Genomic DNA, 21,775 nt, shown 5'->3' on the forward strand with positions numbered 1-21,775 from the left:
AAAGAAGAAGTAAAGCTGTCACTGTTTGCAGATGACATGACACTATACATAGAGAATCCTAAAGATGCTACCAGCAAACTACTAGAGCTAATCAACGAATCTGGTAAAGTAGCAGGATACAAAATTAATGCACATAAATCTCTTGTATTCCTATATATTAATGATGAAAAATCTGAAAGAGAAATTAAGGAAACACTCACATTTGCCATTGCAACAAAAAGAATAAAATACCTAGGAATAAACCTACCTAAGGAGACAAAAGACCTGTATGCAGAAAACTATAAGACACTGATGAAAGAAATTAAAGATGATACAAACAGATGGAGAGACATACCATGTTTTTGGATTGGAAGAATCAACACTGTGAAAATGACTGTACTACCCAAAGCAATCTGCTGATTTAGTGCAATCCCTATCAAACTGGCATTTTTCACAGAACTAGAACAAAAAATTTCACAATTTGTATGTAAACACAAAAGACCCCGAATAGCCAAAGCAATCTTGAGAAAGAAAAATGGAGCTGGAGGAATCAGACTCCCTGACCTCAGACTATACTACAAAGCTACAGTAATCAAGACAGTATGGTACTGGCACAAAAACAGAAATATAGATCAATGGAACAGGATAGAAAGCCCAGAGATAAACCCACACACATATGGTCACCTTATCTTTGATAAAGGAGGCAAGAATACACAGTGGAGAAAAGACAGTCTCTTCAATAAGTGGTGCTGGGAAAACTGGACAGCTACATGTAAAAAAATGAAGCTACAACACTCCATAACACCATACACAAAAATAAACTCAAAATGGATTAAAGACCTAAATGTAAGGCCAGACACTATAAAACTCTTAGAGGAAAACATAGGCAGAACACTCTATGACATAAATGACAACAAGATCCTTTTTGACCCACCTCCTAGAGAAATGGAAATAAAAACAAAAATAAACATATGGGACCTAATGAAACTTAAGAGCTTTTGCACAGCAAAGGAAACCAAAAACAAGATGAAAAGACAGCCCTCAGAATGGGAGAAAATATTTGCAAATGAAGCAACTGACAAAGGATTAATCTCCAAAATTTACAAGCAGCTCATGCAGCTCATTATCAAAAAAATATACAACCCAATCCAAAAGTGGGCAGAAGACCTAAATAGACATTTCTCCAAAGAAGATACACAGATTGCCAGCAAACACATGAAAGGATACTCAACATCATTAATCATTAGAGAAATGCAAATCAAAACTGCAATGAGGTATCACCTCACAGCAGTCAGAATGGCCATCATCAAAAAATCTACAAACAAGAAATGCTGGAGAGGGTGTGGAGAAAAAGGAACCCTCTCGCACTGTTGGTGGGAATGTAAATTGATACAGCCACTATGGAGAACAGTATGGAGGTTCCTTAAAAACTAAAAATAGAACTACCATACGACCCAGCAATCCCACTACTGGGCATATACCCTGAGAAAACCATAATTCAAAAAGAGTCATGTATCACAACGTTCATTGCAGCTCTATTTACGATAGCCAGGACATGGAAGCAACCTAAGTGTCCATTGACAGTTGAATGGATAAAGAAGATGTGACACATATATGCAATGGAATATTACTCAGCCATAAAAAGAAACGAAGTTATTTGTAGTGAAGTGGATGGACCTAGAGTTTGTAATACAGAGTGAAGTAAGTCAGAAAGAAAAAAACAAATACCGTATGCTAACACATATATATGGAATCTTAAAAAAAAAATGGTTCTGAAGAAGCTGTGGGCAGGACAGGAATAAAGACACAGATGTAGAGAATGGACTTGAGGACACGGGGAGGGGGAAGGGTAAGTTGGGATGAAGTGAGAGAGTGTCATGGACTTATATATACTACCAAATGTAAAATATATAGCTAGTGGGAAGCAGCCGCATAGCACAGGGAGATCAGCTCGGTGCTTTGTGACCACCTAGAGGGATGGGATAGGGAGGGTGGGACGGAGATAGAAGAGGGAGGAGATATGGGGATATGTGTATATGTATAGCTGATTCACTTTGTTATAAAGCAGAAACTAACACACCATTGTAAAGCAATTATATTCCAATAAAGATTTTAAGGAAAAAAAAAAAAAGACTCTGCACCCCCAATGCAGGGGGCCTGAGTTCGATCCCTGGTCAGGGAACTAGATCCCACATGCATGCTGCAACTAAGGAGCCCGCATGCTGCAACTAAGACCTGGCACAACCAAATAATAAATAAATAAATAAATACTAAAAAAAATTTTTTTTCAATAAAAAATTAAAAAAAATAAAACCTGGCCCTCTGCCTGAACACCTGCAGTCCATTTTGTAATAGGGGATGCTCACTCTGATATCCAATAAATGAAATGTTATCCCAATAGAAAAGGAATTCTATTCTTCTCATTTGTAGACATGCATTACGGAAAAAAAAAAAGAATTGTACTCAATTATTATTATGTTTTGACCTCCATCAGAAAGTTTATGGAAATGTTTTCTCTCTTATTATATAAGTAATAATAATAATATTATTATTATATTATAAGACGAATGGATAAAGAAGATGTGACACATATACACAATGGAATATTACTCAGCCATAAAAAGAAATGAAATTATTTGTAGTGAGGTGGATGGGCCTAGAGTCTGTAATACAGAGTGAAGTAAGTCAGAAAGAGAAAATATTATATTATAATGAGATTATTACATAATAATCTTGATTTTGTCTCTTAGCCCGTAAAGCCTCAAAGATTTACTAACTGGCTCATTTTTGAAAGTTTGTCTACCCTGGCCCTAGGGTGAGGAAATAGCATACTTAAAGCGAATTCACTTCCTCTTGCCTCTGGCCAGCAGTGACTGTCTCCTCATTTCAGAAGGAGAGAGCGGCCATCTCTGCCACTTCTCTCCCTTGGGGGTAATGGGTCATCCCTGGGTGACTGAGTCATGCAGGTGACAGGCCACCTGCCTGAGGGGAGCATGAAACTCTGTAGTGTGCCTTGTGGCTCAGCAACTCTTCCATGCCCTTGAAAACAGACCCTCAAGGATGTATGCTTGGCCGTGGGGGCCCTTTTAGTTCACTTGACTTGCTTACAGGCCCTGAGCACTGCCAGCTGTTGGCACGTAGCAGGAGACTGTGGCAGAGAGAAGCCAGTATAGTGTGAAGCTTTCCCACAGAATGTGGGTAATCCTAGGGGGCTAACCCAAAGATCACTGACATCTTTCCCCCTCAGCTGGCCCTTGTAAGTTAGGACTCTTATCTCTTTAGACACCTAAGTGATGTGCCTTCGATTTTTTTTTTTTTAATTTTAGGAAGACGTGATTTTCAAAGCTAATTATGAAAACATTTGTCATTGGAATCGGTGGGTGAGTAATTTTGCTACAAACAGTTGATCGAGATACTCGGGATGTCCAAAGGGTGTTTCCATGTGGATGTGGTGGGGAAAGGAGAAGCAGTGAGAAGGATTCCTGAGTCCCAGAAAAGAGAACAGGACACTTGAATTTAAAACAGTGGAGCATCGGCTACGTAAATGCCAACAGGAGACGAGAGAGTTTCCTATAAACAGAAACAGGGGAGTCGGTACACAAAGTTTACCTGCTTTACTGTTTGTTTTCTAAAGCTGACACCAGAGGCAAGGCCTGATCTGAGGCTACATTGGTTTAGGGTGATTTATCGTTCTCCAGATGGCTGCTCCTCCAGTGTGACATAGGAGAAAATCTATCATTTCTTGCCAGTTATGCCCAGCTTTGGACATGTGGAATAAGGAACCACCTCACCTCTACCCCTTTTCCCCATACTTTTCATCTTGAGGTAGTCCTTATTTCCCTGGCATGATTATTAATCATTCACCCATCTCCCTCTCAGAAGTGTCCTAAATTATATGGTCACCCTACCCATGGTACCAAGAAGTGGGCATTCAAATAAGACAATAGCAACTTAAAAGGACATTATTTGTTTTGTTAGTGTATTATGTTCATCTTTCTTCTGAGTCCTTTCACATTATGTGTAGTCTAGTTAATAAAATATTTAAGACTATTGAAATTAAAAGTTTATAATTTGGGGGAGATCGTCGTATTATTGCATTACATAACTATAGTAAGTAATCAATTAAAAGTAACATTGAATGAATTAAATGCTGGAACTCTGCCTTGACTTGCTCCCATCTAATCAGAACCAAGTTCAGTTTTTCTCTGCGTTGCTTCTCGTCCATCTTTTCCTTTCCGCACTCACTGCCACCATCCTAATTCAAGCCCTCATTCCCTAATTCCAATCTCCTCCTCTTAATCGTTCCTACATACCTCTACCAGTTTAATCTTCAAACAGAATTTTTAAATTTTCTTTCACCTGATGAGCAGTGTTCAGTGGTTCCCAATTATTTAAAATGCAGTCTAAATTTCCTGATATATGAGGACCATCCAAAAATAATAACATGTATTAGCTTCAGGGGTGGGCAGATAGGCAGGGTACAGGAAAGATTTGATACAGGAGCTTAGTGGTGTCACCAAAGACTCCGTTTCTCTCTGCCTCTTCTCTGTGTCTTCCTCCTTTTGGATTCATCCTAAAGATGGCTCCATTTTTTGGTCGCAAGGGACTACTAGCATCTCCTGGGACCTCATGCTTCTTCTTAGCCTGTCACTAGGGGGAAAAAAGTGCTTTGCTTCCCCTAGGTCAAGGGTCTTTGACAGGACCACCTGGGTCACATAGCCACAGTTAACTGTGGCAAAAGCGAGGGGATTGCCTTGATTGGTTTAGGCCATTGGGTCCCTGCTCTGGAGTTGAGAGCGGGGTCAACCCCAACCAGACATTGGAAACAGGGGTGGAACCTGGGGAGGCCACTACCAGGTCCACTACAGAATCCAATCCGACTTCTATTCTGCACGTGTGTGAATAAATTCCCCTCATCTCAATATTCCAGTGTAGTGCCCTCTGTCTAGAAACCTGTGTCATGCTTTCTTGCCACGTGCATTTGGTTCTATGCATAACTTCCTAAGAAAGCCTCTCTTCACTGTCTCTTCCTCAGCAAGTGCCAGGATTTCATTTTAGTGCTGCTGCTTCTGCAAAGCCCCTGCCAGACTCAGCTGCAGTTCCTGCTTCCTTTCTCCAAAGTCACTGTGCTGTATCTCTCTCATGTACTTACCACTTGCTGCCCTATGAACTAAATATTCAGTTGAGACTGCAAGGAATAGTAAAGGTTCTAGAGGATTCAAGTGGCATCCATGAACCTCCTGAAAACTTAATGCATGTGTGAAGATGTTCATTTTTCTGGGGAAAGATTTTATAACTTTCATCAGATTCTTGCAAAGTTCCTTCCTTAATGTTAAAAAATGTAAACTCCATGGGTGTTAGCGTTGGACTTTGTATCTCATCTCCATTACTTGCTAGTTGTTACCTTGAGCAAGTTTTATGAGAATACAGCTTTTCAACCCTTTCCTCAACTGGACAATGGGAAAATTATTATCTACCTTGGACGAATGGATTGCAGAATGGATTCTCCACTTGTTGGAGTAATTACAGACAGCCTTTTTAACTTCTTCCTTCCCAAATACCATGTTCCAAATACAGTGACCTCTCTTTTCACCTGTCACATAGAAAACAAATGGACTAGGAGTTGTGCATTTATTTGGGTGTTATGAACAAAGGAGCAAGTGGGCCCAAGGAGTCCCCCATTTCCTTCCCTAGACCCCAGGATAGAACATGCTCCTGTCTGGACACTCTGGCCCCAGGGTTGGAGAGCACATGCATGAAGCTGTGAGCCTGCTGGTGCATGGTGGGTATGAGCATGCTGAAGGAGAAGGGTTGAGTCTTAAGGTGTCACCTGACCTGGATGGTGGCAGTCTAATTACAGGTCCTAGGCTCAGACTTGTTACATACTTTTCCCCCTCCCTCATCTTTCTGACCTGGACTGCCTTCTAGCTGGTCCATCTCTACTAAGTCTACAAAAATGGGGTGCTTATTTCTCATTGGCTCTAGCTAAGTCAGTGAGAAGGGATCTAATTACTGTTGGTTCAATTGCATGATCTTAACTAAAGAGGTAAGTCTAGAAAATGATACATTTTCTAGCCAGGTTGCTTATACTGTAATAAAGTTATACCTGTTTACTGTGTCTTTTAAACCAAAATTCAATAATCGAACTATGGGCATTCAACATGGATTACAGACATTTTCAGTAAAGGGGGAAAAAAATTCTCCTAACAGTATTTTCTCAGCGCATAGGGTAATACCCACCCACTTTTCCATTTTTAAGGAGATTGCCCATACCCTACCCAATTGTGTGATCTAAGGTTAAACAGAAAAAACAAAACAAACAAAAAAATCCCAAAAAAACAAAAAAAGTGTGAATCAAGTTCCTTCTATTAATACTTTGTAGGTGTAAGATATTTGGCTAATAATTGAATTATATCTAATAAACAATTATGATGAATAAGTATTAGTTCCTTTCCCCTTTCTAGATTATAAACATACTGCAATTCATCTTACCTCAGAATAAGCACAATTCACGTGCAGTCAGAAGTTTTTTGTGCTGTAGACATTTGGTGGTATGAAGTCCTGCTTTCTCCGAGTAGTGGTTTTAAATGCACAAAATAAAATACAGAAATACAAAGGAAACCAGTTATGATAATAATATAGTTATAAAAATATTTTTAAAAGCAAATTTGTAGCATTATGATACACATGCTTCTTTGTTAACTCACTAAATAACAGTGTCCTGTGGTGAGTCTAAAAGCTGCTGTAAATTTGAAGTAATAGAGTGTCAGTGATACTTCAAGATGTCTTCCCCAAGTGCAACATGATATGAAAATACCTGTCTGTGATTTCTGTTGGTGAAAAAGCCACAGGTACTATTAATAATACTGTTGCTAGTGACTTATATTTTAATTAAAGGAAATGCCAAAATTCTGTTAGAATTTATTGAAAATAAAGATATAATATCTTTCAAGTTCACAAAGACCCCGAATCTGTCCATAGACTCTTTGGAAGTACATAAGCCCCAGATTAAAAAAAAAAAAAACTCTTTGAGTGACTGAGTGGAGAAGTGCTTCCCCCCAACTATGCGTGGTTCTGGGTACTGGAAAACTAGATACATACACAGAGGAGTTGGTCAGGGTCGCCATTCTCCTTGATGTCACAGTCCAGCCAGAGGGGACAAGTAACTGACAGGATGTGATAAGCTACAATGGACCTCCCAACCAGCACCAAAGTGGAGAGAGATTGGGGAAAAGGAGGCATTCCAAAGGAGATGAAAAGTCATGATAGGTGGGCTTGTAATAAGCCACTCCTCCATTTTTCTTCACTGTGCATTGAAACAAAATCCCAGTGACCAAGTGCAGTTTTATGTACTTGCACTAAAGTGTGCTACTCATATTCTCTGTGTGGCATGTGAACGTTGTGAATGTTTCAGCATAGACAAAAAATCCTTTTGCTTCCAATACAATAGCTGTAATTTAAGTCTTAATATTACGCAGTTCACTTGGCCAATATTAGTTACCTTTCTACTCCATCCTTTCCAGCTTATTTCTTATCATTTGTTGCGTCAGATCTGCTTGAGCCTATGATTTTTGCCAAAAAAGTCCTATCTATGAAAGAAATAATTTTTTCTTAGATATTACATATTGTTTTAAATATCCTTTTTCTAAGATCAATTTAAAATGTTTTATGTTCTTTTAATGCATCTTCTTTCTTGGTATTTTCTTTCTTTGTTTTCTTTTTTTGTTGTTCAGTGTGACAAATGGTGGGAAGACAACACTGGCTAAGAATCTGCAGAAACGCCTTCCAAACTGCAGTATCATATCTCAGGATAATTTCTTTAAGGTATCTATAAAACTTCTCAGATAATTTATTTAACCAAAAGAAGTTATAGTAGCAAAGTTAATTGCATTACATCCAAAAGCGTTTGCTGAGTGATTGAGCTTTTGTAGTGAAGGGAGGCTCAATGCAGTAGTGTTAGTTCTCCACTAGATGGCACACTTATGGGAGCTAATCTTTGATTTTATTTATCTTTACCATCCAAAGCATTTGTTAAAATAAAGGTTTATCAACTCTTCATTCTATGATTGTATTATTTCTGCACTGCACAGTTTTTATGGGTAGTTTATTATTTTTCCAGCCAGAGTCTGAGATAGAGACAGATGAAAATGGATTTCTTCAGTATGATGGTAAGTAAATGAGCTTACAAAACATTATGCAATAATGTTTGTTTCTTTTTTCAAACCCAAATAACTTTGCTATCTCTGAAGAGAGTCTCAAAATAAGTTTAAATTATGTTGCTGTACTTTAAGCATGCTTTTGTAAGGGTTTCTGATTTATGTTCAACTATTTAAATAAATGAAACCTTTTCCCCACTTTTATAGTTAAAACTAAAAACATTGGAAAATAAATTTTTCTTTTGAAGGTAGGGTAAGGTGGGCCTCTGTTAGTGTACTCCTCTTGCTTGTAGCAAACTTTAGGGCTATCTATCTTCTGAGCTTACTTTCTCAGTGACCAAGGTACTGAGTCTTTTCACTGCTCAAAAAGAATAATGAATATTTTTTAGATGGATTCACTTTACCCTCTTGCCCAGTCTAACACTGCTTTGAAGCCAGCGGAGTAAAGTCCATCAGAAAAACATCTATATAGACCTGTAAAGGAATGTCATACTAGTAAACTATATTTAATGGTCTTATCAACATTTATAATTAACAAGATGATCATTGAGTGCTTATGCAAACTAGCAACAGAGAGAGCTCTCTTAAAGAGCCATAAAATTTGTTCTTTATTTTTAACTTTGATAACCTTGGAGGAAAAATGTTGTGTAATCAGTTCTTACAGAAACATGATAGTTTTAAGAGAGGCAAAATCCTTGACTGGCTATCTATTCTTTTTTTTTTTTTTTTTTTTTTATTTATTTATTTATTTTAATTTTTGGCTGTGTTGGGTCTTCGTTTCTGTTTCTGTGCGAGGGCTTTCTCTAGTTGCGGCAAGCGGGGGCCACTCTTCATCCCGGTGCGCGGGCCTCTCACTATCGCGGCCTCTCTTGTTGCGGAGTACAGCCTCCAGACGCGCAGGCTCAGTAATTGTGGCTCACGGGCCCAGTTGTTCCGCGGCATGTGGGATCTTCCCAGACCAGGGCTCGAACCCGTGTTCCCTGCATTGGCAGGCAGATTCTCAACCACTGCGCCACCAGGGAAGCCCTGGCTATCTATTCTTGCGTCTTGAGCTGCAGCCAGGATATTTTTTTTCTTCTCTCCCCCTTTTCTAAAGGTTATTAAGGAAGATTATTACAAAGTAAGAGTTAAACAAGGAAAAACTGTTTTCAACAATTGACGAAGAATTATTCCTAATCTAAATAAGTTCTTACAAACTGATAAGAAAAACACTAATATCCCAATTGAAAAATGTCCAATGATGTGAATAAGTTATTCACAGAAGCAAAAGGTTATATGATTAATAAATGTACAATAAAAAGTCAACCTCAAAAGTAGTCAAGGAAATTCTCTGGCGGTCCAGTGATTAGGACTTGGCGCTTTCACTGCCAGGACCCGGGTTCGATCCCTGGTTGGGGAACTAAGATCTCGCATACTGTACAGTGTGGCCAAATTTTTTAAAAAATTTAAAAAAGAAAAAAGAAAAGTAGCCAAAGAATTATAACTTATTTTTTCCTCACTTACCTAATAAACAGATTTTTAAAACATTAATAATTAGTAATGGCATAGGCCAAATAAAACAAAAACTTATAGATGGGAATATAAATTGGTACAACCTTTTCTGGAAAGGAGGTTGAGCACATGTCCCAAAGATGGTAAAATATTCATGCCATGTGTTCAAGTGTCCCACTTCCAGGAATCTATCTTAAGGAGAAATCTGAACTTTTTATGTAAATGTACAAATTTAAGGTAAGTCAAGGTAATGTTGAAATCTTTGTGATAACTACCAAAATAATAGTTTTAAAGTATATAGCTATCAGTACTTCCCTGGTGGCACAGTGGTTAAGACCCCACACTCCTAATGCAGGGGGCCCGGGTTCGTTCCCTGCTCAGGGAAATAGACCCCACATGCATGCCTCAACTAAGAGTTTGCACGCCACAACTAAGGAGCTCACCTGCCGCAACTAAGGAGCACGCCTGCCGCAAATAAATTAAATATTTTAAAAAATAATAACAATAGTAATAAAGTATATAGCTATCACATTTATAAGTAGGTAGAATCATTAAAATATAGCTGATAAATGCAAAAGAAGTAAAAAACAGAACTAAAATATCAAAGGATGGTGGGAAAATAGAAGATGATAGTAAAATGATAGCTTAAATCAAACATATCAGTAGCTATATTAAGTTAAATTAACTAAAATGAAATACTCAAAAGTTGTCAGACTGGATTTTTTTAAAAAGCCAGCTATTAGCTCCTTATAAGAGATATATTTAAACATTAGGATATAGAAAAGTAAATAGTAAAAGCTACAAAAAGATATACCATGCAAATACATACTGAAAGAAAATTAGTATAACTGTACTAATATCAGACAAAGTAAAATTTAAGGCAAAGAGTATTACTAGAGATAAAGAGAGCTCAATGAATCAATTCAACTGGAATATAAAACAATCTAAAATTTGTATGCACTTAATAATATGACCTCAAAATACATTAAGCAAAAACTGACAAAACTAAGAGGACAAATAGACAAATCTATAATTATTGCGGGAGACTTTAATACAATTTCCTCAGTAACTTATGGAACAAACTGACAAAAATTATGAGTCTAACAGATTTGAACAACACAACAAACTTGACCAAACTAACATATATAGAACATGTACCCAACAACAGCAGAATACACATTTTTTTCCTCAAGAACACATGGAACATTAACCAAAATGGAAGGCATACACAAGGACATGGAACAAGTCCTAATACATTTCAATGTATTGAAGTAATATAGAGATATCTTCTAATCACAGAGACTGAATTAGAAATCAATAGCAAAAGAGTAAATACTAAATTCCCGAGTGTTTGAAAATTAATCAGTACCTTTTGTCTGATTCTTAAAAACTTTTTCTTATGGAAAATTTTAAACATATACAAAGAAAGGCAGAAAAGTATAATGAACTCTCATGAATTCACCATCCTGCTTTTAAAATGATGAACTCTTGGCCAATTATATTTCATCTGTACCCTCACCCACCTGCTCCTTCTATATTATTTTGAAGCAAATTCCAGACATCATCACATTTTTTTTTAATTTTAATTTAATTTAATTTATTTATTTATTTATGGCTGTGTTGGGTTTTCGTTTCTATGCGAGGGCCCCCTCTAGTTGCGGCGAGCAGGGGTCACTCTTCATCGCGGTGCGCGGGCCTCTCACTATCGCGGCCTCTCTTGCTGCGGAGCACAGGCTCCAGACGCACAGGCTCAGCAGTTGTGGCTCACAGGCCCAACTGCTCCGCGGCATGTGGGATCTTCCCAGACCAGGGCTTGAACCCGTGTCCCCTGCATTGGCAGGCGGATCCTCAACCACTGCGCCACCAGGGAAGCCCCCAGACATCATCACATTTTATCTGAAGTAAAACACTTCTGTATATCCCATGGGTCACAGAATAAATCACAATGAAAATTAGAAAATATTTTTAACTGAATGATAGTGGAAATACATTAAAACTGATGGTACTTCTGGTTCCAGCCAAGATGGCTTGGCCCCATTCCTTGCTATTCCTCCCTCTTATAACTAAAAACCATGGATGGAATACAACAAAAAGGAAAGACTCTGAAAGATGAAGAGAGCAGACTGACTGGGGACTTTGGATCTTGAGGAATGACGTAGCTATGAGTTTCCTGGGTTTTTTTTGTTTTTTGTTTTTTGTTTTTTGTCTATCTCTCATATATCTGAAAGGGGGTGATTGGTGATGGAGAAGTGTACAACATGGAACCATCAATAGGTACAACCCAAAACTCCCAAGAAACCTGTTCCCTATAGTCAAAGGACTAGAAAAAGGGTGGCCTAACAGAATAGAAAATTATTTTGATAATATCCACATTACTGTAGGCAAACAGAAGGAAGACCCAACCTCCCCTCATGGTGTTAGCAGGGCCCAATGGAGGGCTAGACTTTTGGACCCATCAGCACCAGCAAGGTATGGTGAGTTGGCTTTCCACATCGTCATAGGGATCATATCAGTGGTGCCGAATGGAGCTGAACTTCCGCACCTACCTGGCAGCAAAGAGACCGAATAAGGCAGTGTGAGGTGGTGCTAGTTGGCATTCCACTTTCCTTAACCAGGCAGTGTCAACTACTGTCAGCAGGACCCACTTGAGAGCTGAACTTCTATCCTCACTGAGCTGTAATGAAGCCACACCCACATGCTGCTTTCCTCTTTTCCCCCCACAGTCACCCCCCACCTCAGTATTGGTGAGGCCCAGCAGGCAGCTGAACATCCACCCCACCTGGACCTGCACACTACACCTAAACAGGGACACTGCCTGCAAAAAAAAAGATTAAATAGGATCCAGAGCCTCATAGCATAATACCCAAAATTTCCAGGATGAGACTAAAAATCATTTGTCATATTAAGAACCAGGCAACTTTCAACTTGAATGAGAAAAGACAATTAGACACTAACACTGTGATGACACAGATGCTGGAATTCTGACAAGGATTTTAAAGCAGCATTCATAAAAAGGCTTCAGTGAGCATTTGTGACCATTCTTGAATCAAGTGAAAAATTAGAAAGCCTCAACAAAGAAAGAGAAGATGTGAAAAAGAACCAAATAGAAATTTTAGAACTGAAAACTGATACAATAATTGAAATTTTAAAACTCACTGGATGGGTGTAACAGCAGTATAAATATGACAGAGGAAAGAATCAGTGACCTTCAAGACAGAACAATAGAAATTATTCAATCTGAACAAGCAAGAGAAAGTAGACTGAAAAGAAATGAACAGAGGGACTTCCCTGGTGGTGCAGTGGTTAAGAATCCACCTGCCAGTGCAGGTTCCAAGGGTTCAATCCCTGGTCCGGGAAGATCCCACATGCCATGGAGCAGATAAGCCCGTGCACCACAACTACTGAGCCTGCTCTCTAGAGCCTGCGAGCCACAACTATTGAGCCCACACGTCACAACTACTGAAGCCCACATGCCCTAGAACCCTCACACTGCAACTACTGAGCCCATGTGCCACAACTACTGAAGCCCACATGCTCTAGGGCCTGCATGCCGCAACCACTGAGCCTGCATGCTGCAACTACTGAAGCCCATGCGCCTAGAGCCTGTGCTCTGCAACAAGAGAAGCTACCACAATAAGAATCCTGTGTACCGCAACGAATAGTAGCCCCCGCTCACCGCAACCAGAGAAAACCCGCGCGCAGCAATGAAGACACAAAGCAGCCCCCCAAAAAAACAATGAACAGAAATGTGGGACAATAATGAAAGATCTAACATTTATATCATTGGAAGCTCAGAAGGAGGGGAGGAGGGTGGTGCTGAAAAAGTATTCAAATAAGTAATGATGTAAAACATCTCAAATTTGGCATAAGACATAAACCTACAGATTGAAGAATCTGAGTGATCCTCAAAAAAATTAAACAAGACTGATAAATAAAAAAAATAGAGAAGGCACAAATTACATATATCAAAACCAAAAAGGTTAATATCACTACAAATCCTACAAACATTAAAAAAGATGAGGATATTATGAAGAATTTTATGCAAATAAATTTGAAAACTTAAATGAAATTGACAGTCTTACCAAATGCAAATTAACCAAAACAAACACCAGAAAAAAAGAGAAAATCTTAATAGCTCTATATCTTTTAAATGAATTAATTCATAATTTTAAAACCTTCCACTAGAAAACCTTTAAGACAAGATGGCTCAGTTCAGTCATTCTGGAGTGGGGCTGAGAATTTGCATTTCTAATAAGTTCTCAGATGATGCTGATGCTGCTAGCATAGATAGCATGCTTTGAGAATCACTGTTACAGGGTACTTTTCTAGCATTAACAACTGTAAACTCTAAAAGTATGCACATTTTAGAATTTGAATGTGACATATTTGTATCCTTTGTAAATTCTTTTAATGATTTTCCTCCTCTTATTTATCTGTAAGAGCTCTTTATATATTAAAGATATCCATTCTTTGCCAAATACATTGCAGGTATTTTCACCAGTGCGTCATATCTTTCAAACTAATTTATAAATATTTTGTCATCCAAAAATGTTAAACTTTTATATAGTCAAGGGGGAATAGAAGTTATAAGTAAAGCAATGAGTTTATAATTGTCAAAGCTGGTAATGGGGACATGGGAGTTCATTGTACTCTGCTCTACTTTTGTATATGTTTAAAATTTTCCAGGAGTTTCCTGGTGGCGCAGTGGTTGAGAATCTGCCTGCAAATGCAGGGGACACAGGTTTGAGCCCTGGTCCGGGAAGATCCCACATGCCGCGGAGCAACTAAGCCTGTGCGCCACAACTACTGAGCCTGCACTCTAGAGCCCAAGAGCCACAACTACTGAAGCCCACACACCTAGAGCCCGTGCTCTGCAACAACAGAAACCACTGCGATGAGAAGCCCACGCACCGCAACAGAGTAGTCCCCGCTCGCTGCAACTAGAGAAAGCCCACGTGCAGCAACAAAGACCCAATGCAGCCAAAAATAAATAAATAGATAAATAAAATTTTCCAGAATGAAAATATATCAAGCATACCACTTTATCAATATTAGAGTTTATATTTTTTGTCTAAATATTTGTTAATTAGGTTTTTTTTAGTCTTAGCTGTGGCACACAGGCTCTTAGTTGCGACACACAGGCTCTGCATTGTGGTGCGTGGGTTTCTCTCTAGTTGTGGCATGCGGGCTCCTCTCTAGTTAGAGCACGTGGGCTCGGTAGTTGCAGCACGTGAGCTCTCTGGTTGTGGCGCGCAGGCTCTAGAGCACTCAGACTCAGTTGCCCTGCAGCATGTGGGATCTTAGTTCCCAGACCAGGGATCGAACCCGTGTCCCCTGCATTGGAAGGCAGATTCTTAACCACTGGACCACCAGGGAAGTCCCTAATTAGGTGTTTTGAAGGGTAAATAAAATAGTGTTATTTTATATATTTATAGACCACTGGCTATACTCATCATAAAAAGCCACAGCGTAAAACTTTTGTTGTATTGATTTCATTTTTTTGTGTGTTTGTTTGAAGTGCTTGAAGCACTTAACATGGAGGAAATGATGTCCGCCGTTTCCTGCTGGATGGAAAGCGCAGCACACCCTCTGGCATCAACAGACAGGGGAAACACTGAGGAAATTCCCATCTTAATTATCGAAGGTTTCCTTCTCTATAATTATAAGTAAGCATTCCCCACTCTAATATGGACTCTGAATGAATGGGGAAAAAAACTTTGTGCACTAAATATGCTGTTAATTTAGGCCCCTTGACACTATATGGAATAGAAGCTATTTTCTGACCATTCCGTATGAAGAATGTAAGAGGAGGAGGAGGTAAGTTTTGAAATTGCCTTTGTGGATTGTAATTCAAAAGACAAACTTTAGGAAAAACAAGGAAACAGCATTATTGAGCAATGTGTATATGTCATTTTTCAAGCAAGGGAAGCCTCAATTCTTCATACAAAGAGCAAGACCTTTTTCCATAAATGGTCACCCACATGGAGTAATGTAAATTACTTTTCTAAGAAAAGGCTCTTGTACAAGCTATTTGGCTCATCCTTCCTAAATCTTCATGTGAAGCAATCCCATGTTGATTATGGTTTTAAATTAGGGGACCTGTATGCTGCTACAGCCACAGAGAACACCGATTAAAGCTTACTACAACATATCAGTATCTCTATCATTATTTACATTAATATTTGTCTCTCACTTCTTTTATAAATCACTAGAGGGGGGAAAATAATTATGAATGGTAGTCAGTGAACTACAGAGTTCATTTTTTAGATCAGGGGACTAAATCCATTGGGTATTGTCTTTGTAACTGGCATTGAGTCTAAAAAGTGTAGTCTTAATCCTGTTTAGACTCAATCTCTGGGTGATTTCCCCGTTGTCCTGACCATTATTTTACTTTATCAATTGTCTTTATGTCAACATAAAGTTTCCTACGTATTTTGATAGTACAAGGATCTACGAGCCTCCAGACACCCCAGGGTACTTTGAGGGCCACGTGTGGCCCATGTATCTAAAGCACAGAAAAGAAATGGAGAACATCTCATGGGAAATCGGTAAGTGCCTTTTTTTCCCTCCACGGAAGGCTTTTTACTTGTCATTGCCTCAAAGTACACAAAAGAAAGGACTTTAGAAGGCATTTTTCTCATGTATTAGATTATAAGAGGACACTTTAAGCTAGAACACTCTGGGCTCCCCCTTTTCCACACTGGCTCTCCTGCCTTCTGTTTCTCTCTCTATGGCTCTTGTCAAAGTTTGTCAACTTCTAGACGGTCATTCATTCAACAAATATTGATTGAATGCCTTCCATGTACAAGGCACTGCCCTGGTGATATCAAGGGAAATAAGGCAGACTCAGTCTCTACTCTTATGAACCAGCATTCTATCAGGAAAATGGATGTTAAATGGATGATGCACAAGATTATCCTTTTTAGCTGTGCTGAATACTGTGACACTGAGCTTCAGGGGGACTGCCCAAGTCTCAGCAATCCAGGAAGGCTTCCTTGAGGAAGCCATATTTAAACCACATGATAGATTTAACTGGACAAAGGGAGGTAACTTGGGGAGATAGAAGGTTACCCCAGATGGTGGGTATGGTGCATGAAAAGACCAGGGGGCACCAGAAGGAAGGTTGTGGTAGAGAAAGCCAAGGCAAGAGGTGACGTTGCTGATACAGGAAGGGTCCAAACCCTGCAAGGCCATAGACCAGTTAAGGACTTAGTTCATTATCCTAAGGAAAGTGGGAAGCCCTCTACGGAGAGGCTTTATACAAGGATGTGGTAGATATAAAATTTTTGTTTTAGTAAGATCCCTCTGGCTATGTGAAGGGTAGATGTAGAGGGTGCAATATTGGACATATGTACTCAGAAGAACTGCGTGATAGGATAGACATGGAGGGTGCAGGCAATTGAGGTGGCAAGGACAACAGCTTAGCAATTGGCAGGCATTATTTCAGAAAATAGGAAAAAGTGAAGGAGTCGCAGATTTGCAAGGAGGAATGCGAGTCTGTTTTGCACGTAATGAAGTTGAGATGCCTGAGGGACTTAAAGCAGTGATTTAGAAATAAATATCTGGATCTATGGGCCTGGGCCAAGAACGGATCCTTGGGATATAGAGTACCACATGGAGAAGATGCAGGATGCTGGAGAGAGAAGGGTTTTGGATGGGGTAGAGCAATCAAAACTGGCGTATCTTTTCAGAATGAAGGGAGTTGCATATATTGTGAGAAGCCTCGTGACCTCTTTGGTAGCTACAGAAAGCACACAGGGCCTCTCCATGATCTGGCAGCTATTATGATCCCGTCTTCAGTCCAGTTCAACCCTTCTTCCCCATCCACAGAGCCTCTCGTGACATTCTGGCCACACCACTTCCAACATGGACCATTGGTTGCAGGGATGTCTTCTTCTTACTACCCCTCTCTCTCTCTCCATCTAAAATGCAAATCCAACCATGCTCCTACCTTGCTTAAATACCTTCAAAGAGTCTCCAGCCCTTCAGGATAAAATCCAAACAGCCAGACCTCAAGGCCACTAAAGACTAAGGCACAGCTCTAAAATCTCATCTCTATACTGTTCCTGCCTCCCCACATTCTAGCCTTTCCACACTGAGCATCTTTTCCTTAACAGACAAAGTTCCTCTTACCTCCCTACCTCTGCAGTTTTCTGCCTAGAAGGCCCTTTCTTTCCTTTAACCTACATAACTCCTACTTTTTATCCCAAACTGACTATGCCAGTTTTGTTAAAAATATATATCTCATGGGCCTGGAGAATTCAGATTCAGTACACATGTGAACTCAGACCCCTGCATGGTTTAAGAAGCTTCACAGGTGATCCTGATGTATAAGTAAGTTCAAGAACTACTCCCTTAAGTGATTTCTTTTTCTTTCTTTCTTTTTTTTTTTGCCATGCTGTGCAGCTTGTGGGAGCTTAGTTCCTGGACCAGGATTGAACCTGGAGTCCTAACCAGTGGACTGCCAGGGAATTCCATAAATGATTGTTTTGAGAAAGGACCTCTTCAGTGCTCCTACAGTGCCATATGCACAGTGCCACTTAACTCTGTTTCTTTCTTTCTTTTTTTTTTTTTTTTTCAATTTTCACATCAGCTGGTTTGAATTTTCTCTGCAATAAATCAAAATTTCTTACCCGTTTTACCTGGCTGTGATATATTTCTCTCTTTAATGGCTATTAATTTCTTTTTAAGTTATATTCCTGGGTTCTTTGGTTAAACCTACTGGTGTTCTCAAGAGATGCCAAGTGCCAGAGTAAGCATCCTGTATTAATAAGCCTGTTAGCATTTGAACTGCTCTCTTTTCCCCTTCTCAGTTTACCTAGATGGAACAAAATCTGAAGAGGACCTCTTTTCACAAGTGTATGAAGACCTAATACAAGAACTAGCAAAGCAAAAGTGTAAGTATTGTCCAATCAAAGTGGATTGTGAAGGAGCAGCCGGGAGAAATAGTTCATTACATATCCAAGAATGGTATACCAGAAAGCTAATGTAGGAGTGATTGTATCTATTCATGCATTGCTTTGAAGATAGTACAGAATCAGACACTCTGAATGGGTCTAGGGACTTGATTACTTTGTGAGTTTTTTTTAAGGGTGAAAATATTCACCCTTTGTAATATCTCTTAATGATATTTATGTTATTTAGTTTAAAATTTTTAGTAGATGGCTGTTATTTCAATGGGACTGAAATTATCCTTTGAGTCTAGTGAAGTTAAAATGCTGGTGATCTTCTTTTAATATGTATAGAGTTCCCTTTCTCATTTATTCCTCCTAAAGATTTTTCATAAATTCTATTTCCCAAAATAAACAAAAGATTTTAAAAATTACTTACTGAGTGTTTCTTCAAGGTTTTCATATCAGACAATACATTTTGCAAGTGACACAAATCCTCCTAAATCTGGCTTAAGCAGAAAGAAAGTACAGGAGTGGCAGCGGCTTCAGGCTCAGCTGTATTAAGGAGCTCAAATGGGGTCCTCATGGTTTTGCCTCAATTTCATTTTCTGTTTGGGTATATTTTGAAGTCAGTCTCTCTCCACTGACAGATATGATGTCTTTTGGAAGCACCATCCTCCTAGGTCCAACAGCCCCAGTAAAAAGACAGTTTATTCTTTTTCAAGATTGTCTATGAGTTGATAAATGTTGAAGCTGGGTGTTGAGTACGGGGCGGGGGGGTCTATATATTATTCTCACTAGTTTTGCATATGTTTAAAATTCTTTATTTTGAACATTTTTTAAAGCAGTTTTCCATTTTAGCCCAGCTGAAAAGTCCCAGGAAAGATTTTGATTGGTCCTGCTTGGGTCACATGACTTTTGCTAAACCAATCACTATGCCTGGGGAGATGGTTTATTCTGATTGGCTAGGACTGGATCGTGTACTCATCTTGTAGTTGAGTACCTCTCCTAAGGCCTCCTGACTTAAGGGGAGAAATTCCCCAAGGGAAAGCAGGGCAGGAGGTAGAAAGCAGAAGAAGAAGGATGACAAAGTGTGCTGGGAAAACAAAACTATAGATCTAGCTGTTTCATTGGAACTGTTTGAACTAAAAGGGTTTTCATGGCTAACATACAAAATGCAATCATCAGCTGGCTCAAGAGCTGACAGTATGAGTCACTTTGGCAGTGAAGAATATTACATGCTTTTTTGGTAAGAAGCAAATCCCCCAGTCCAAATCTCAAAATCTCTCAATAAGAATTAGATTTCCTATGCCCTCAGTAAATTCCTATCTGACTAGCAGTCTAAGCCCAGCCAGGCAGTTCATTGATCCTGACACCCTCCCAATTTCAGGATCAGCCCTTCATGTAGGCATGAACCTATTTAAAGAAATTTCAGGACCATATTAAAATTTCTTCCTTTAAGTGGAACTTAAAATCCTTGCCAGGAGCTGATTCACTTTGTTATAAAGCAGAAACTAACACACCATTGTAAAGCAATTATACTCCAATAAAGATGTTCAAAAAAAAAAAAATCCTTGCCTGCTCAGGTATGCCTGCTCACCCCTGCCATGTTACTCTGATAGACCTCCCATAATGAAGCTCAGGCACCAGCATAAGTGGATACAGAGTGTAGTGTGAAGACAGGGGCTCAGCGTTTGTAAACGATAGCACCTGAGCCAGAGCCACTTCTCTGAGAGTTATTGGCTCCCTTGCTGACCTTGATAAGATACTTACTGGGTGTTTCAGCAGTTGGACACCTATACCTTTCCATCCTCTCAATAATGGCTAATGCTTGGGTCCAATTTTCCTTTAATGACCAAGTCATACGTTGAAGTTTGCCCTTATGATCCACCTGCTGATAAAAATAAAGGATCCTTGGGACTTCCCTGGTGGCACAGTGGTTAAGAATCCACCTGCCAATGCAGGGGTCATGGGTTCCATCCCTGGTCTGGGAAGATCCCACATGCTGCGGAGCAACTAAGCCCCTGAGCCGCAACTGAGCCTGCGCTCTAGAGCCCTCGTGCCACAACTGCTGAAGCCTGTGCGCCTAGGGCCCGTGCTGCGCAACAAGAGAAGCCACCGCAATGAGAAACCCGCGCACCACAACGAAGAGTAGCCCCCGCTCGCCGCAACTAAATAAATTTATTTATTTATTTATTTATTTATTTATTAAAAAATGAAGGAGCCTTGATCGTGTAGCTCAGGCAAATTGCACCTAATTCCATACCAAGTGCCAGCTTGTGCCATCTGGTCCAAGGCCCAAGAATAGCTGACATGTTTTGATGAGGGCTGAAAGCCCACAGGAAAGTACATTTCCATGTGTGTGACACCCTCCTCTTTCCTTGCCTACATCCTAGAGGTTTGTAAGGAAGTATTCCTTGTAAGGCTATCTTGCTTGTGTTCAAGATATTGCATAAAGCTTAAAAAGAAAAACATAATAGCAAAATGTTAGAAGAGATGTAAAATCCAAAGAAGGTCAGCTTTTCCTGCCTCCAAGATCTATGTTCGTTTTTTTCCAGTTGCATAAATAAGTTACTGCATTATTCATAACACATCACATTTCCCAGTTCTTCCAACCACAGTACCTGCCAAAGCCAGCCTGGAGAGATCCTCAGTGTAGCCTGATTTAACCCTCAGTATGGGTCTGAGCTAGCCAGGAGACCTTTCAAATGTTTCAGTTAACTACACCTCAAGCTTCTGATAGCATCTCATAAACTGTTTAACTAATTTTCTATTCTAAGCATATAGAATCATAATTGTGATTAAGTAATAATAATGAAAGGCAAACAACAAAGATTGAATTTAATTATTAATGAAACAAATGACCCAGGAGAGTAAGTTTATAAAGTTATATGTTTAATTTAATCCTTATTTAAATCCAGACTTTGAGGCAAAATTTAATCATTACCTATTCTCCCTATGACAAGGCAGCTCTAGCTACCAGGAACATTCAAACTCCCTTTAAATAAAATGCTTATTTTCATCTCATTATAAAAACATAATAATTTTTTAAAAATTTTAATCTTTTAGGGAGAAAATAATCACCTATATTCCCACCAATCATCACTGTTAACATTTTGATAAGTACATATCCAATGTTTTTGCTATTCACATCAGTCTTTTATATGGTTACATGGTTTACATAGTTAATTGCCATGCTTACTTTTGTTTTTAAATTAGTATTTAATATTTAATAAGCTTTATAGAGTCCATTATGTA

The 21,775-nt window shown here is 39.2% G+C and overlaps 1 protein-coding gene across 6 annotated transcripts in view; it reads left to right on the forward strand.

Annotated features, from left to right (window-relative positions):
* The window catches only part of NMRK1 (nicotinamide riboside kinase 1), a 39,341-nt gene that overhangs the window by 9,702 nt on the left and 7,864 nt on the right, over positions 1-21,775 (forward strand). For 4 of the 6 annotated variants that reach the window (XR_014266102.1, XR_014266103.1, XR_014266104.1 and 1 more), the window contains exons 2-8: positions 3,306-3,359; positions 7,713-7,803; positions 8,099-8,147; positions 15,145-15,292; positions 15,372-15,443; positions 16,068-16,174; positions 18,440-18,523. Coding sequence is in view for 3 of the 6 variants with exons in the window: in XM_082471118.1 (XP_082327244.1) it covers positions 3,331-3,359; positions 7,713-7,803; positions 8,099-8,147; positions 15,145-15,292; positions 15,372-15,443; positions 16,068-16,174; positions 18,440-18,523 (580 nt within the window). In the remaining 3 variants the exon portion in view is untranslated. Of the gene's footprint in view, positions 1-3,305; positions 3,360-7,712; positions 7,804-8,098; positions 8,148-11,751; positions 12,096-15,144; positions 15,293-15,371; positions 15,444-16,067; positions 16,175-18,439; positions 18,524-21,775 lie in introns of those variants that run through there. The other 2 variants (XM_082471119.1, XM_082471120.1) reach the window with 2 other exon arrangements.

Source organism: Balaenoptera physalus (genome assembly GCF_965194825.1).
Source record: "Balaenoptera physalus genome assembly, chromosome: 7".
NCBI classification, from domain to species: domain Eukaryota; kingdom Metazoa; phylum Chordata; class Mammalia; order Artiodactyla; family Balaenopteridae; genus Balaenoptera; species Balaenoptera physalus.